Raw genomic sequence first — 18,269 nt, forward strand, 5'->3', positions numbered from 1 at the left:
AAATTAAAAAATCTCAAAATAACAACCTATGTATACAATTTAAATTTGAATTATCTATTTTCTCTTTTTTTTATCACTTTTATTTTAATAATAATTATAATAAATAGCAATTAAATATATATATATATAATAATCTATAAATAATGTATCTGTTTATATTTTTAACCTTTAACAAAATACAGGATCCAAAAGTTAGGTTTTTACAATAAAGGGTCTAAACAGGTAATCTACCAAAATACATGTGGTTCAAATAACTATTTATATATTCCTATTTTTATGTTTTTGACAAAACACGAAATCCACAAGTTAATTTATAAAAATAAATAGTCCAAATAGCTAATTGACTAAGATACAATATTCAAAATGGTGTGAACCTTTACAGAAAACAAAAATTATGAATATTTATATAATTTACTTTTTATAAAAAAAATTAACCTTTAATAGATATATACTCCAAATGTTAATTTTTAAAATTAAATGGTTAAAACGAGTAATTAACCAAAGTGCAATATTGGAATAGTTGATCTATTTATTCCTATTTTAACTTTTTGACAAACCACGAGGTCAAAAAGTTAATTTTTAAAAATAAAGGGTCTAAATAAGTGATCGACTAAAATACAATGAACACTATCATGAAAAAAAAACTTTTGACGAAACATGAAGTCCAAAAGTTAATTTCTTAAAATAAAATGTCCAAACAAGTAATCGACTAAAATATAAGGTTCAAAATGGTGTGAACCCTTACACAGAACATATATTATATATATAATTTATTTTTTATTAAGAATTTTTAACATTTTGAATACATACATAGTCCAAAGATTATTTTTAAAAATATATGGCAAAACGGGTAATCGATCAAAATATAATATTCAAATAATCGATCAATTTATTATTATTTTTAACATTTTTGACAAAATATGAGATATAAAATTTAATTTAAAAAATAAATTATCCAAATTGGTAATCGACCAAAATAACCCTTACATAAAACATAAATTTCTTTATACACAATTTAAAAAATCACATAAAGTGTATAATAATAATATGTGTATAATAATAATATAAATAAATAAATAAATAAATGTATACAAGTTATTTGACTTTGTTTTCAACACTTTAATTATTTCTTATACAATGAATACCATTTTAGAAAAAAATATTTGAGTTTTTATTTTTTTTTAATTGCAAAGCATAGATATATTTTCTAGTTAAAAATAAACTTAGGCTATCAGTCATATATAAAAGGTCAACACGAGTAGTATTATGTATTTTTTTTCACAAAATAAAAATCTTATTTATAATTGATTGAAATCAAAAGTCTAAACTCGTATAAAATTATGACAGTACTCAAAATAAAATAAACCCTACTTTATAAAATTGAAAATTATCATTGAAATTGAAAATAAAATATCAAATATGATATTATGCTAAATTACGGCATTAAAATGACATTTACCATATTTGTCTTAAAAAAATCCTTTTACTTTTGAGAACTTCATAGTTGAAACATGGTCCGAAATATAAATTTCACATAAATTGATTTTGGTGCTTATAAAAAGAAAAGTACAATGTACCCATGTGTTTATTACGAGAATCCTTCTCTCCCTATACTAATGATATCCCTCACATTTACATATACAAACACTACTTCGCTGTCTCAAGCTCAGAAGGCTAGGAGATCAAACCCTTCATTCTTATGCATACCAACCCTCCATGGGTACCCCACTACCACCAACTTCCCAACACCACTATTCATCCTTTCAATACAATGAGGGAGAACCTCTCTCCCTCCAAAAACCCATACCAATTTATATAGTTACAAACTAAAACCAATCATTTTCAATCATTATCTAGTGAACCAAAATAACAGAAACAAAGGAAAATAATTTGTGAGACTATTCCAACACATTATCTGGATTGAAGTTCAAAGCTTCACTCCATATGAGCTCCTTTATATCTTCTTCATTCAGGGATATCTGTTCGAAATCAAAGACAAATGGAGATGGGCATATGGGCTCCTCATTGATCTCATGTAGACTCGACAAGTATGGGTGATTCAGTGCTTCATCAACTTTGCAAAATGACAGGTTTCAGTGTTAAGAAAGATACATTTGAGAAATACTAAAGAAATTCAAATGGTCAATTGCTCAGGTTCAAGTTTTAAGAACTGCTAAAGGACATACCAGTAATGCGTTTGCACGGATCGAATACTAGCATCTTTTCGGCAAGATCAATTACCTCAGGAGATGCATTTGGGAACTTTTGTGCAAAGGATTGCTTGGGGACTAATGGAAGCTGCTTAACATACTTCCTTGCATTATCACTTCTTAGGAATCCAAGATCTGAATCATCAGGAGAGCCGAGTAGCTGTTTTTGGAAATAATAACATTAACCATTCATATTGCAGTAGTCCAAATCTCTTCTAAATAGTGCAAAACAATATTACTCACTGCAACTTGCTTTACCAGAGCTGAACCTTTCAAGCAGACAAATGCTTGAGAGTCTAGAGTGAAAAAAATTAAAGTACCTCAGTTATTAAAGTCAACTGCTGAACATAGTCTCTACCAGGAAATAGTGGTTCTCTTCCTATAATCTCCATCAAGATGCACCCAACTGACCATATATCAATTGCGGCAGTATATTCTGAGCAGTTCAGTAGTAATTCAGGCGCTCGATACCAACGAGTGACCACATACTCTGTCATGAAATCTGTCTCTGAGGTAGTTCTTGCAAGGCCAAAGTCACAAATCTTGAGGTCACAATTTGCATTGAGAAGAAGATTACTTGGTTTCAGATCCCGATGCAGAACATTTGCAGAGTGTATGTACTTCAATCCACGCAGCAATTGATATAGAAAATACTGTTGAAGACATTAGAAAAGCAGATTTAGATTTCAATCACTTATAGTTGGTCATCTCAATGTTAAACAAATTATATGTAATTTTACATCACAAAATAGATACCAAAACCTGCCTGGCAAGCCATAATTGATGATCCATAAATCTTACTAATTATCCTGGCATCATGTACGTTACAAAAAACTATATATTGGGACAAAATGCATAACCATAACCAATTCTATTTAGCAACTGCAGGATTGCACTGAAAATAATAATATTTAAGCTGAAACTCATCTCTTAGACACTGAATCTCTAAATCTCACCCATCTAATGACCAAATATAGTTTTGAAGAAGTGCATGTCTAAAGGACAAGAGATGGGTGCGGGCATTGCCATATACGATCTCTCATCCCACTAAGTTTTTTCTCACAGGCTTTTGGGAAGCATAGACAAAACGTATGAGACCTTATGGAACAGTGATTAAAAAGAATGAATGTAGAATAGCATTTAGAACAAAATTTCCATGTCACAGGCAACAAAGAGGACTACTTGCCTGACAGTGATCATCAGTCAAAGCCTGGCTGGAGCGTGTGATTTGATGCAAATCAGTATCCATTAACTCGTACACGATATAAACATCATTAAACTTCTCCCTATCCGGTGGTCTTATGATGTCCTTTATTTTGACAATCTGCAAGATAAGAATAGCTTTCTTTTCAGAAAATACAATATCCTTAACCACTAAATGAAAAGGAAAAGAGAAAAAGGGCTTTCATTAAGATTTTTTGCCAAAGTAACCACAAATTAAAAATAATTAAATCCAAGAGTTTCCTGATTTCCAATCAGTACATTCTCATGTTCCATATGGCAAAGGAGCTTTATCTCCCTGAGAGTCCTCTTGGCATCAATACTGTTGTCAAATGCATTGCCAATCTTTTTTATTGCCACCTCCTCTTTCGTCTCAGAATTTGTTGCACAGCTGTTATAAGTAAAAGAAGAAAAAAGATAACCTTACCACCTTACCAAATTGGGTAAAACTCAACATATTCACAAATATATTAAAGAGTTTGAAGTTACAGAAGGAATTGAATAGCATATTTTAAGTAGCTATCTCTATATAAAGAATCACCGTGAAAGATAAACCGAAAAAAAAAACTATCAAGATAATGTCGTGAATGAGATAAAGATCATTAAAGCTTCAACAGTCCAGATTAGTAAATTTTGCTAAAGGGTTTTTCAACTTTTGAACAATCAAATCGTTGAAGGGATATCGTTCTTGAAAATGTAAGGGCAATGAAGAAAATGAAACATTAAAAATTAAAATTAAGACAAGTCAATATGATGAAATATCAGCTTTGTCATATGAATGAATCCAAACTGGGCTTCTTCCGTTTTATTTATTTATTTCTTTTCTTGTCAAAGAATATTCAACCAGACCCCAGTTTCTCACCTTTTCCTCCTTAACTTTCCTCAGAACCAAACACAAACAGTATGCAAAACGAAAATATCCAAAAAAAAAAAAAGAAAGAAAGAAACACAACAAGCTGATACCATCTAACATAAACTATTTCTAAGCCGAAAAGGGCTACTGAAAAAGTTACCGAAAAGTTCAGATTCCATGAAAATAGAGAGGGAGAGAGAGACTGACCAAACGATGCCGTATGCACCACGACCGACGGGTTGAATAGGAGGAACATACTTGGCGGAGACCTCAAAAAGGTTGCCCAGAACATTGTACTGGACGTACTTTCCTCCGTAAGTGAGAACCCCTTTGGCTTCACTCGTCTCCATTTGTGTCGCCTCTGTGAAAAATTACAAAGGCGGAGAAGCTTTTCTCACCGACTGAGGAAGAATATGCGTGGGAGAAAGAAAGGAAAGGCGAAGGCCAAAGGGCAAAGTAGTAATTTAACAAGAAAGATGGAACATAGCTTATTATTAAATATAACAAACCAACCTTTTTGGTAACGGATAAAACTTGTGTGGAGGGGCCATATATATATGGCTCATACTAAGCTTTTCTTAGCTTTATATAATTTCTTTTTTCTTTAGCTTTGTTTGTTTTGAAACTTTGAATTTTGAAAGTGAATGGAACCTCGTGGTTTGACTGTAGCTTATTAGTGTTCCCATTTTAAAAAGGAAAAAAAAAGCTAAATTGTCAGTAGTTAGGATTTATTTATTTGTTTACATTACCTTGAGGTAGTTAAGATGATTTTAGAAATTGTGTTTCAGGAGAAAAGGGTAAATTTGGAAAGTAATTATTTTCAATAGAGTAGGGAATTCCCTCCCCGTACACAGTACTAGGGGTGAACATTTGACCCGTGAAACCCGAAAACCCACAAAACCCGCCCGACTCGAACCCCGAGAACCTGAATTTTCGAAAAACCTGTTCATTTCGGGCTTAATCCGACCCGAACCCAAAATATGTCGGGTCGGGTTCGGGTTTAAAATGCAGTAATTTTGGGTTCGGGTTCAAAATTAAAAAAAAATATATGAAAAAATGGTATTTTTGAAAAAATTTGGTATTTTTGCAAAATTAGATTTTTCGACCCAAAACCCAGGCCTAGCTCAACCCGAAAACATTCGGATCGGTTTCGGTACTATTTTTCTCCACCCGAAACCCGCAAAACCCGAACCCGATGAACCCGAAACTCGAAAATCCAACCTGTGTGCACCCCTACACAGTACACTCACAGACCCAACTCAACTAACTGAAGTTAATCCTAAGTGGCAGGAAGTAATTCTTTTCTATATTATAAATTGCACTATTATCACCCCTTTGTCTATTTTCGTTATTATCACTACATTTTTTTAAGGGGTATTTAGCCAAATATCTTGTTTTATATAATAAGTGATTATCTGATAAAATTTTGGTTTTTATTAGATTTAACACCCTTCTACAGATCTAACTATTTTTTTCTTCTACTTTGCCACTAAACATGTATTTTTACTGTTACTATTTTGATAGGCTCTAGCCTATACTTCTTTGTAATATAAATGAGAGCTAATGCTCATTCCGTAAATGGATTTTGATAGACACTATACTTTGTAATTATTTTCTCAACATATCAATAAAGTCATTTGATTTCAATTTTGCCGTCCAAAGTTCTATACTGGTGTGTGTTTGGTTATAATTCTTGACAACAAGAATTGGTTACTGTGATCGAAGAATCCTAACAGTGTGGTATCAGAGACAAGTTGGGTTCTTGAGCTTGGATTCAACGCAAGCAATGTTTTATAGCGTGAAGAACATTCTGGGAGATGGGCAATGCGAAGTTCGATTTGAAGAAGTTTATGGGGAAGAACGACTTTGGACTTTGGAAGATGAAGATGAAGGCAATTCTTGTACAGCAGGGAATCCAAGATGCTTTACTTAAGGAAAGTAAAATCAAGGACAAGATTGATAAAGAAAAGATAGAGATGATCGAGAAGGCACATAGTGCAATCATCTTATGTCTTGGGGATAAGATCTTGAGAGAAGTATCGAAGGAGACGACAGATACTGGGCTATGGTTGAAACTAGAATCTTTGTATATGACAAATTCACTGACGAATAGGTTGATTTTGAAGTAGAAGCTGTATTCATTCAAAATGGCACCATGCATGAGTGTTGAAGATCATCTCGATGATTTCAACAAGATCATTCTTGATCTTGAGAATATCGACATCAAGATTGGAGATGAAGACTAAGCGATTATTGTCCTTATCTCCCTTCCATCTGGTACGTATGAACACTTCGTTGATACAATGATGTATGGGAATGATTCTTTAACTCTGGAAGAAGTGCAAAGTGCACTGATGTCTAAGGAATTGAAGAGGAAATCATAGCAGAATAAGGAAGAGAGCTCTGGAGAAGGACTGCTGGTGAGAGGAAGATCGTATAAGAAAGACAACAAAGGTTATGGAAGACAAAATAGAGAAAGATCTAATCCATGATTTAAAAGAAAGTGCTACATATGACATAAGACAACACATCTAAAAAGGGATTACCCATAATTGAAAAGAAATGTGGATAAGAAGAAAAATGGGAATGTAGATGTTACGAATTTTCTACACGCAAGTATACGTGTTCGTTTAACAAGTAATATAATGTAAGAAAGGTCAAACTCATAAGGACTGTTACCCAGTACCAATCATTAATCCTAATATTATATTTAGTTGACGATAATTTGATCATAAGAATTAAGTAAAACTATTGAAATAAGAACGTAATTGCAGGAATAAAAGATAGCAAAGGAAATAGAATTCAATAATTAAATGAGATAGGGAAATTAACTTCATCTACCATCCACTTTATATTTCAGTAACACAAATTATACTATTCAATTCTCTCTCATGATAGCAAGTCAACAAAAGTAACTTATATTCGTACTAGGATATACAAGTCTCAACCTTATGTAAATTTTCTACATCTCTGTGATTAATGAACATATGACATGCATTAAGTAAGACAATACTAAAGCTACACAGAGCAAATAGGTACTATCGTCCTATAATGAAATCTATGTCTATTCAATTACAACATAATCAATTCTCACTTCTTAGATTTCGAATCAAAATCATATAAATCATGTAATAGATGGACAGTCAATCACAAGCATTAAGCATAAATGTGATGGCTAGTATGTTATTTTGAAGGCTTTTAATTGATTTAGAATGTGATGGCTATTTATCATTATGTTGTGACTAGGTTTTACCGCTCATGCTCGGGATTAGGGATCGTGCTCGGGATTGCTTTGGGTTGTCAGCCCAGGACACAAGGTAAGAAAATTGTCTGTGCCCGTAGAGCTATATTGTGCTTAGTATTGTGTGTGTGGTTTGCAACTATTACGTCATACATGTGTTTGTGACAAAACGGCAAAGGCCGGAATCAGCAGAGGTCGGAAACAACAAAGGCTAAGAGCTGCGAAGGTTGGGATCGACAAAGGTTGAGAATGACAAAGGTCGGGAATGGCAAAGGCCGAAAGCAACAAAGGTTGAGATCAACATTAAGCATGCTAAATGTAAGCCACCAGGAAAAGACCCTCAAAGGGTGTTGTACTCATCCGCTCAGTTAAGACCGTGGACTTGGTTCCTGGGAACGCACCCTTATCGGTGGAGGTCGTTGTTGTGCTGCTGTAGTATTATACTACTGTGTTGTTGTGTTGTTATGCTGTTTGACGCATTTGATTAATTATGCATTTGTTAAAGTAAATTATTATATGTTGTGTTGTGAAGTTTTCTTGCTGGGCCTCGGCTCATGGGTGATCTATGGTGCAGGTAAGGGCAAGGAATGAATCGATCAACCATGAGTTGGAGGGCATGGAGCGGTGCATACATGTTTGGCCTACCTGGCCGCCACGGATGAGGTTGTTTTGATGGACATGTTATAAACATTTGATTTTGTCACTTAGGTCGACTGTACCCTAACTTTTAAGTTGTAAATACATTTTGAAACAATGTTTTGGGATCCCAATGTAGCACTTTTATAATTTTAATGAATGTCCAATCCTTTTATACGTAATTTTCATTATTCAAATATTTCTTTTGATTTAATCACACTTTTTAGTCTAATACCTCAATTAGCGAGCTAATGGCACCTTTTAAAATCACATGGTAACAACTCTAGGGTAGTAGGGTGTTACAACTTGATATCAGAGCGTGTCAAGGTTTATGGTTCCTGGAGATTGACCGAACATGTACGCTCGCTTCTAGAGACACGCTCCACTCAGAGTTGGTTGGTATTAAGTGCAATATTTGTTTAACTACTTATCTGAATTACCTTATCTCCTAGAATAGAGAGCATGCTGTATATGTATGTATTTTGTGGGAATAAGGCTTGGTAATTGATGCATGAGTGTTATGGACTTGCGTCCTAGTATGGATATTGTATTTGGCTATAGTGTTGTTTGGCCTTGCTAATGGTATAGTTCTGGATAAGAATATCAGGGTTGGTAGGTTAGGCTATTGGTTGCAGATATATTTGGAAGTTTTGTATCCAAGGCAGTAAACTAGACCAGGCAGTGTAAATGGTGGGGTTGTGGATGGCAATTGAGGCCAGAATCATCCACCGGCCCTGGAATTGGCAGCAGATGTTTGCTGGCATGCAAGCAAGAGGAAGAGATTAGGTGGTTGAGACAGCGGGTTCTGTCAGGGAACACTGCCCTGTGTGTGTTTCGACAACAATGGCACCAGTTTTGGTTCAACCGAAGGGTGGAAACAAATGGGAATTACTGTATGAAAGATTTCAGAAGCATCATCCTCCAATTTCCGAGGGAGGTTTGGACTCGTTCAGAGTTGAATAGTGAATGGGCATGATTAGCTTTGTCCTTGGCTATATTGGAGCAAAAGGCAATGATAGAGTGGCTTGTGCCACGTACATGTTTCGAGAGGATGCCCGAACATGGTGGGAAGTTGTATCCTAGACCTGGAATGTTGTCATGATGGGTTGGGAGGAATTCAGACAATGGTTCAACATGAGGCATTATTGTGACACAGTTTGAATTGCAAAGACCAATGAGTTTATGAACTCGATTCAGGGTAGTAAGACAGTGACAGAGTATGTCAGTGAGTTTCATAGATTGGCCAAATTCGCATTTGATTTGGTACCAACGGGTGTGGCCTGGAAGGAGAGATTCATTCGAGGATTGAACCCTGGGATGGCCCAAAGCATTAGGATTGCTCTAGTCTATGAGATTGTTACCTACGCTTGGGCAGTAGGGAAGGCCCTTGTTATAGAGGACGCAGGAGATGAGACATAGAGTATGAGTGTCGTTGGACAGGAAGCTCAGGCAATGGTATCCCCATTTGTGAGATTAGGTAGGGGCGGAGGCCCAATAACCAGGAAAGAAAGGCCCCTGATAGTTCTACTACTCCTGGTCCTAACATGAGGGGTCATAGTATTCAGGGCAGCCGCTGGGACGACGATGAGGTATGGAGGAGTTATCCAGTATGCGCTAGGTGCAGGAGATGCCATTTGGGTGAATGCTGACTGAAGGCATGTTCTCTATGTCTAATAGTAGGGCACATCAAGAGGAATTGCCCGGAGTCCAAGACGGAAGAACCAAAGAGTATAGATAGCTCTACCCCAGCTCGAGTGTCCGTCTCGACGCGGTCAGGGCCAGAAGCTAGTCCCTCAGAAGTGACAGGTCAGCTTTCCAGTTCTTGTACTTTTATATTGGGCTGATTGAGTCTGGTGCTACGTATCTCTTAGTGGAAACATAGATGCGTGGTACATGTCGTATGGTTATTATGCTATGGGGCTTGAGATCTTGTGTATGCTAAGGAAAGTTGGTAATTTCCAGGAAATGGGTCAGAGTATTATGGGTGGAAGTTAGTAGTAATAATTGATTGGGATTGTTATATGATGATCGTGGTATGAACCTAAGTATGGATTAGTTTTCCAAGTAAGGGATGACCAAGGACTGAAAGAGAGGAGGGTGACTTCTGAGTTTAAAATAAAGGACTCGGTCGCAGTTACGGGATTCCTAGCTACTGTGAAGGGTACAACTAGGGTTATATCAGTTGGACCCGATGAAAAATTAGATCGCCCAATGAGGTTTCAAATGGGTTATGAGGATTCGCGGGGGTTGCTATCTCGTCAGGGGAATGAATGTGTAATGGGATTAAGAGAGGGATAGAACCGGTACCAAGGACATCATGAAGAATGACGCTAGCTGAGTAGAAGGAATTAAAGGTTCATTCAAAGAAGTTATTTGACTTAAGGGTCTATCAGATGGAGCACCTCATCATAGGACATGTCAACACCGGTTGTCAAGAAAAAGGCCAAGTCTACAATGATGTGTACTGCATATGAATAGCCAAATAAGTAATTGTTAAGAATAGGTATCCATTGCCAAGAATGAATGATTCATTTTCCGGGTTGCAAAGTAGGACAATGCTCTCAGGAATTGACCCTCAATCTGGTTATTACCAGCTAAGTATCAAGGACAGAGACTGTTGATGCAGTTTTTCGCCAACAGTGAATTATGAAAATATAGTTGGGATGGATTAGTGCTTAAGGATAAACCGTAATAATAAAATGATACTTAAGAATACTAGAAACGAAATATCAAGAACATTCGTTCCTTTTTATGTGGTTCGGAGGTTAAAATCCTCCTAGTCCATGAGTTTGTATTATTACTGTATATCCCTATATTTTGACAGAGTGTTTGCATTACAGAAAAATAATCAACCCCCTCTCCTATCCAAGGTCTTGGTATATTAAGGTATGGTCTAATCATTAGGTAAAACTGATCATGGATCATCTAGCAATATCGGACATGTGATGTCTGATCATGCACGATTATATTACATGTCCGGGAATTCAGGGATGAACGGACATGTGGTGTCTGATCACACACGTTTATATAACGTATCCAGGTTTATAAAGATCCATGGACATGGCAGATCTTTAGCGTATCCGAGCTGAGCACAGTATCAGGTCGCGTCTCAGATGCTTTGCTTCATAAGTGTTTCCAGATCGTGCCTATTGCTTTGTATTTATCAGCTCGTGCTATTTATCTGGGGAATCGCGCTGCCCTTACAGAGGAAATATGAACATGTGGCTCATCCATTACAGTCCTGGGCTAGCCCACTGTACCCGAGCTGTCAAAAAGGCTCGTTCTGAATTTCAGGACGTACAGAGACATTTTAAGAATTGCTGCTCACACCAAGTATGATGTGATGGGTTATCAGTGAAGGCTCGTGAACTGGCCGATGCTTCAGCGACCCACGTGAATTCAACAAGTAGAGAATACAGGGATGATTTGGACAAGTCATATCTAGCTCAATCGAGGATGTTTTGGACTACTTCTGTTTAAGAACATAATACGAGTAATACCTATGTTGATACTTCTAAAGAATCTTCGGGGATTGTTATACCCTTGATTAAAGTAACATAGGAACTCAAAATTTGTTTGAATGGATAGTTGTGTGCTGAATTCTAAGAGGTTGAAATAATGGTTGATTCACATGCCGTGGTATTAGGATATGCACGTGATGGGCTGGTACAGCCGGACGGTGCAATGGACACTGTCCTTGCCTAAAACGTGGAGTATAAGCGTGATTCGTCAAGGATCAGGGTGCGCCTGTGTGCAAACTAAAAGAGTGATCATTTGTACCTCACAGTGTATGAAGGGTTAGATGTCCTACATTGGATGTTGAGTTGACAGTAATGCCGATGAGCCACGGTTATGGTAGAGTAATGGCCGGGATTGGTTTGGAACCTGTGATCGATAATTGGCAGATACACTTGATAACTCTATATTTTAGAGTTATTAATTGAGCTTTTGGACTTAAAAAGTTAGGTGAAATTGAGTGTTTGTGCTGTTATTGTGTGGTTTTAGTCACTTTGTCTCTTAACTTTGTTTGTGTAATTTGTTTTAATTAATGATAACTCTTGTGGAAAATAATGGAATTATGTTCTAAAAATGTGGTATTTATTTTGAAGGCATAGCAAGAGGGTGCTTGGAAAGCTTAGTGAAGCATGTGGAAGGAAATCATATTAGAGCTGAAATTCTGGCTGTTGTTGCAACATCAGTCAACTTTGCTGCAGCAAAGTATGGACAGTCAGCAACATAAAGTCTGTACACTTGGCATGCACTTAGATGAGGTGGAAAGGAGCTGCAACTTCTGAAAAGGAACAGAATTTTGTCCCCCACGTGTAGAGAGAGAAGGAGAGGGTTTATACCCTTTGTGAGCCCAAAAAAAGGGGTCATCTTCTTCACCAAAGAGAATAGAGAGGGAGGAAGACAACCAGCCGCCCAAGCTCCATTGAAGGGGTTTTTCTCTGAATTTCTTTGAGCTGAATCATCAAGAAGAGAAGAGGAAAGAGAAGGAAGCTAGAAGAAGAAGAGGATTAAGAGTTAGAAGACAAGAAGAGAATATCTCTATCAACTTGGCTTGTTTTTCTAAACTCAACTTTCATATAATTTTATTTTCTTTTTCTTCCTTCCTTGAACTCTTGAGATAATGCTGAATATTTATTGTGGTGATTTGGGTATTTTTACTATGACTTAAGTTATTTGTGTTAGGGATATTGATGAACCCTAATTTGCAATTACCCCCAAATTGTTGACTATTTTATGAAATTTTTCTCTTGTTCAATTGAGCTATTTTATTGTGCAAATCTCTTGCTTGAGAATGATCAACTTATGTGAGAGACAAGCTAGTTTTAATTCCGGAAGGGTAAAAATTAGTGGGAATGCTTGATTGATGCATGCTGATACTTTTGTATTGAATAGTGAATAACTTAGGAATATTTTATTCACCTTGCAAACTTGATGGATTGATGCTAGGAATTATGTTCTTGAAATTAAATTTAGCATAGGAATATGTGAATCTAATTGATGGAATTTTAACATGAGCATTTGGAAAAATGGCATGTGCATTAAATTGGAAATCCTAGTTACAAGAGAACTTTGCTATGAACTTTGTTGCAACATCAGGGGAAAAACTACAAATTAGGGGGATTTGATATGCCTAACTTTTATCATCATAGTAATCGCAAATTGTTATTTACCAGCTTTATTGTTAAACGCCTAAATTAATTATCTTGTTTAGTTCTTTTTTGTCCTTTAGTTAATTTGATTAATCATAAAAAAAAAGGGATAATTAATTGCACCCCAAATTGTTTGATGATGATTTTTACAATACTTGTTTGGCAATCCTTGAGGAGACGATAAAAATTACTTTCATTATATTACTTGTTCAACGATTGTGTACACTTGCACACACTTAGGAAAATCCGCAACAACACTCTTGCGAATAAGAGGTGAAACACAGAAAGAAGATCTTGTAGGAATGGTTAAGAATCCTACCACTTTGGTATAGATAGGTTAAAATATGCGAATTGAATGAGTGATTTGATGGATTCTGGCGTTGAGAGGAAGATGAGGGATGAGCCTTAGGTTACCCCTTACGATTATTGTATCTAGGAAGTTTGAATGAGTATTAAGACCAAAATTTGTATACTGGGAAATGCATGGCCTAATCTTTTAGTAAGTGATGGATGATAATTGGAAGTCGGAAGGGCTATTATGACTCTAGGGTATCCTAGAGTTAGTATGGAGGGATACAATTACGAACCCTAAGGGTGGATCACCTTAGATGGCAGATGAGGCGAGTGGATGTGAAGAGTTGTGACTTGACCTATTGGGTTAACACACTGTGGTTGTATGAGTGAGATATCAAACGAGGGAGTGTGTATGAAAGGAGACCATACGTCTCCACTGGACACCGAAGTCGATAGTGACAGATTGAAACCCTTAGATTCCCAGGTTCTGGAAAAAAGGTCATAGAGTGGCTCCGAGTAGGATATTGTGAGATAGGGAAACAAGAAGTTCTTATTCCAGAAAAATGAACCCAGGGAGAGGAAGTATCCTGGTTCAGAATTGGCTTAGGGTCCAATGAAATTATTAAGGATCGCTAGAGCAAGAGTGTCTGCGTTATTAAAAGGACATAAAAGTTTGCAAATTTAAACATGGGAACGTGAAGTTCCAAGATTGGGGACTTTGTATTTCTCCAAGTATTATGAACTAACAAGGATAAGATGGTTCAGAAAGGATAGAGGGGTTTGACTCTAGATTTGATATCTGTGTGAGATCCTAATAGGGATTAGGCCAGGGACCTACAGATTGGCCTTACCCAGCATGGGTAGAGGCTCTCAAGGTGTTTCTGGTCCCAATGTTAAGGGAATGGGTGTTAAGTACGACCCCTGATTGGGTGAGGAGATCCTGGAAATTCAGTGAAACTTATTGTGTAAGGAAAAGCCAGTGGAAATTCTGGATAAAAGATATAAAGCCATACATATTAAGACTATCATTTTTGTGAAGGTGTTACAAAGAAGTGGCGAGGTAAAGGACCTGACTCTGGAGTTATGTTCAGGTTTGCAGAATTAGTATCTTGAGATGTTCGACTAAATTTCGAGGACAAAATTTTAATAAGGAGGGTTGTAACATCCCAAATTTGTTATTAAGGCTGAGTGCCTTGACTACAGTGCATGGAGGGCCTAATTGGGATTATATGAGCGAGTAATGGATTATATGTATGATTATGTGATATAAATTATTTGTGTGATAATGTGATTAAACATGCATGTTTATGTGTATTAAATATGCATGTGGGCTCATTTTTGTAAATTGGGGCATGTTTGTAATTTTGGCCCGCTGAGGACATAAATGTTATTATGTATGTGCTATGAGTGATGTTGATGGTGAAATCTCGTCAATGATATAAGGTTAGAAAACTAAGACTATATTGCCAAAGGTATCTCAGAAGAAGATGGAGAAAACTTAAATGAGCAAAAATGCCGAACTGCAATGGAGTCAAAATTGTATATTACTTAACAGCCTTAGCATATAATCAAGTTTCCAACCCCTTTTCAGGTGGAGTTAGAGTTCATTTTATAGTAGGCTCTAATGGCCCTGGGTACATGGTGGTCCAGGGGACCAGATGGTACGTGAGTACACTAGCAGGAGAGTGGTCCCTGGGGTAGTAGTGTCAGCTCTGGTACATGGTCAGAGTTCGTGGGTGCACCTCAGCTTTTGTACCCAATCATGACTCCACTACTTGCCTTGTACGGGTGTTAGAGACGTGGTGGTGGTGTTTCCATTCCCCGTACTGTTCCCAACCGCCACTATTTGTTGGGTACAGGTGTCAGGCCTGTCCCTTGATCCTTGCAGGCATGTACGTACCCCTTTAGAGGTACCTTGTTCGTATTCTTTTTGTCTCTTGTGGGCCACCTTGAACACTGGCATCATGCGCGCGAGGCCTTCGGACGAGACTCACTGGGGCGAGGCCGCCATATACGCGTGACCATTTGGACGAGGCCCTTGGGCGAGGCCCTTTGGGGCAAGGCAACTAGGCATGCGTAGTCCTTGGGCGAGGCCCTTTGGTGCGAGGCCACTAACGCGTGGCCCTTGGGCGAGGCCCTTTGGGGCGAGGCCACTAGGCACGCGTGGCCCTTGGGCGAGGCCCTTGGGGGCGAGGCCACCCTATGTATGCATGATCCTTGGGCGAGGCCACCCTATGCATGCATGATCCTTGGGCGAGGACACCCCGTGCGCGGATCTTGGTGGTGTCACGCGGTCAGCGCATGCGGAGCAGGGGTGTCACAAGGCCTACGCACGCGCGGAGCAGGGGCGTCACGCGGTCAGCGCGCGGGTCTTTGGTGGCACACGAGGGGCTCTTGGCACTTGTTTTGGGTCTCCTACAAGTACCAGATTTTTAGCATCCACACTTGGTTTGCCCGTGGCTAGGGAGGGTAAACCTCCATTTTTTTCTTGGTGGATTTTTGGCATCCACACTTGCCCCCCAGTGTATAGGGAGGCCTTTAGGCGTTCTTGTAGACTCTTCTCTTCCTTTTTATTTTTTATCGTATACATATATATATTTTTTGTATTTTTCATGCTCAAGGTCCTTTGGAGCCCACGCGAATGAGGGTTCGATAGGTCTCTCTTTGGTGCACCTTGGTTGTATCTATAAGGATATGTTGACCATTTAGGTTCTAGCTATCCTTTTATCTATTTTTTCACGCGCTTATTATATCTTGCGAGAAGCGTCCTTCTCGTCATTAGGCATAGTACTATTTTTGCAAGTGTCTTCTTTGAGACCCTTTTTGCAAGTGTCTTCTTTGAGACCCTTTTTGGAAGCGTCTACTTTGAGACCCTTTTTACTAGCGTCTACTTTGGAGACCCTTTTCTCAAGCGTCTATTTTTGGAGACCCTTTTCTCAAGCGTTTACTTTTGAGACCCTTTTCTCTAGCGTCTACTTTTGAGACCCTTTTCTCAAGCGTCTACTTTGGAGACCCTTTTCTCAAGCGTCTATTTTTGGAGACCCTTTTCTCAAGCGTCTACTTTTGAGACCCTTTTCTCAAGCGTCTACTTTGGAGACCCTTTTCCCAAGTGTCTATTTTTGAGGTGATCTCCCCTTGAGTCGGGACTTTCATGGCTAGATGGTCTTCGTTCAATCTCAAACTTGGCCAGCGATGCCTCTAGCACGACGCCCCCTTCTATATGGATTCTTCAGATGTATTGGTAGCAGGGAAACTGGAGGAAGGTTCGCTTTCTTCCACATAGAAGTTCTTATGGCCCTCTTCCACACGTATGTACTTCTGGGCTCTCTCAAAGAAGTCATCCAAATTCGTAACTTCTCTTTTGAGCATGTTCCCCCACAACTTGCTTCCTGGACGAACTCCGGCTGTAATAACCATCTTGTGCTCCGCTTTGGTTAAACCTCCCACCTTTGTTGCTTCTATACTGAACCTATGGATGTAGTCCTTCAGACTTTCATTCTCACCTTGTTTTATGTTAGCGAGGCTGGTAGTTGGCATGACGTAATCACACGCTGCATGGTGTTGCTGAAGAAATTTATCAGAGAATTGTTGCCATGACTCAATTGTTCCTGGACTTAACCTCTTGAACCACTTGTACACCACTCCTTTAAGCGTAACGATGAAGCAATGACACTTTGCCCTGTTGTTGACCCCTCTTAACCTCATCAAGTTATTGAAGGAGTCTAAGTGATATTTTGGGTCTGTAGTACCCTCATATGGAGTCATGCGAGGCTCTCTGAAGCCAGTGGGCATTTGCTCAGCCTGAATCTCCCTTGTGAAGGGTGAATCACTGTCGAGTTCTTCGTCATCCATGTGCCCCCCAAGTGCAGTGGTGATCTTGCCTCGAGGGCTTCGCATTTTGGTGTCTAGCCCCCTCCTCTTTTTGCATAAGGAGTTTTGCGGGTTCTCGGGCTGATCCCTTGCCTTGGTTGCGTTCCTCGAGGGAACCGCGGGGTGTGTGTTTCTTACTTCTAACCTCTTCCCATGGAGCTCTTTTCTTAGGCCAGGGGGTGCCTCTTTTGAGGGGACTTCGGCCTCGTTCTTACGACCATCACCTTCCCTCCCCCTTTGCTCCTGGGGACATTTCGTCGGCCTAGGTCCCCCCTGGTACCTTGTCTGGGGGGCTTTACTGGTGGAAAGTTGGGTTCCCCCATCGTCTATGGGGACAGTGCTTTCCCCTTTTTCATTCTCCGTCCATTTACGCTTAGAGAGGGGCCTGCTTGACTTCCCTTGCAGTAGGTCGTTTAAAACCTCCTGCATGTTCTCTATCGTGGTTTCCAGCCTTCGAGTCTTTTTATGCAACTCGTGAATCTCACCCTTGTAGAAGTGAGTCCTTGAGCTGGAACTTACCGAGCGTACCCCGGGACCCTTGCCTGGCCAGTGCGTCGAGGGACCGGGGTCCTGGTGGCCTGAGCGTGGTGTCAATGGGGGCCAGTTAAGTGGATACATTAGTGGCTCTGAATGACCTCTGTCGGGATGGAAAGCTGGGGACGATGCTTCCCTCTCCTCCCCTGGGGGAAGAGTTCATCCGGTCCACCTCCATGCTTGGGCGGAGGGGGGTCTTTCTTGGAAGCCCTCCGCTCTACTTCGTCTCGGCGAACCTCATCCTCTTGTAT

At 38.8% G+C, this 18,269-nt stretch overlaps 1 protein-coding gene across 1 annotated transcript; it reads right to left on the reverse strand.

The window, feature by feature from the left end:
• Positions 1-1,512: 1,512 nt before the first annotated feature.
• LOC133788484 (mitogen-activated protein kinase homolog NTF6-like) lies at positions 1,513-4,790 on the reverse strand. The gene is made up of 6 exons (XM_062225981.1): positions 4,492-4,790; positions 3,693-3,822; positions 3,397-3,534; positions 2,531-2,863; positions 2,187-2,370; positions 1,513-2,074 (listed from the first exon to the last, which is right to left on the reverse strand). The coding sequence occupies exons 1-6, from the start codon at positions 4,632-4,634 to the stop codon at positions 1,899-1,901; spliced, it is 1,104 nt and encodes a 367-aa protein (XP_062081965.1). The 5' UTR covers positions 4,635-4,790; the 3' UTR covers positions 1,513-1,898.
• Positions 4,791-18,269: the final 13,479 nt, after the last annotated feature.

Source organism: Humulus lupulus, chromosome 7, assembly GCF_963169125.1.
Source record: "Humulus lupulus chromosome 7, drHumLupu1.1, whole genome shotgun sequence".
In the NCBI taxonomy this organism is placed as follows: Eukaryota; Viridiplantae; Streptophyta; class Magnoliopsida; order Rosales; family Cannabaceae; genus Humulus; species Humulus lupulus.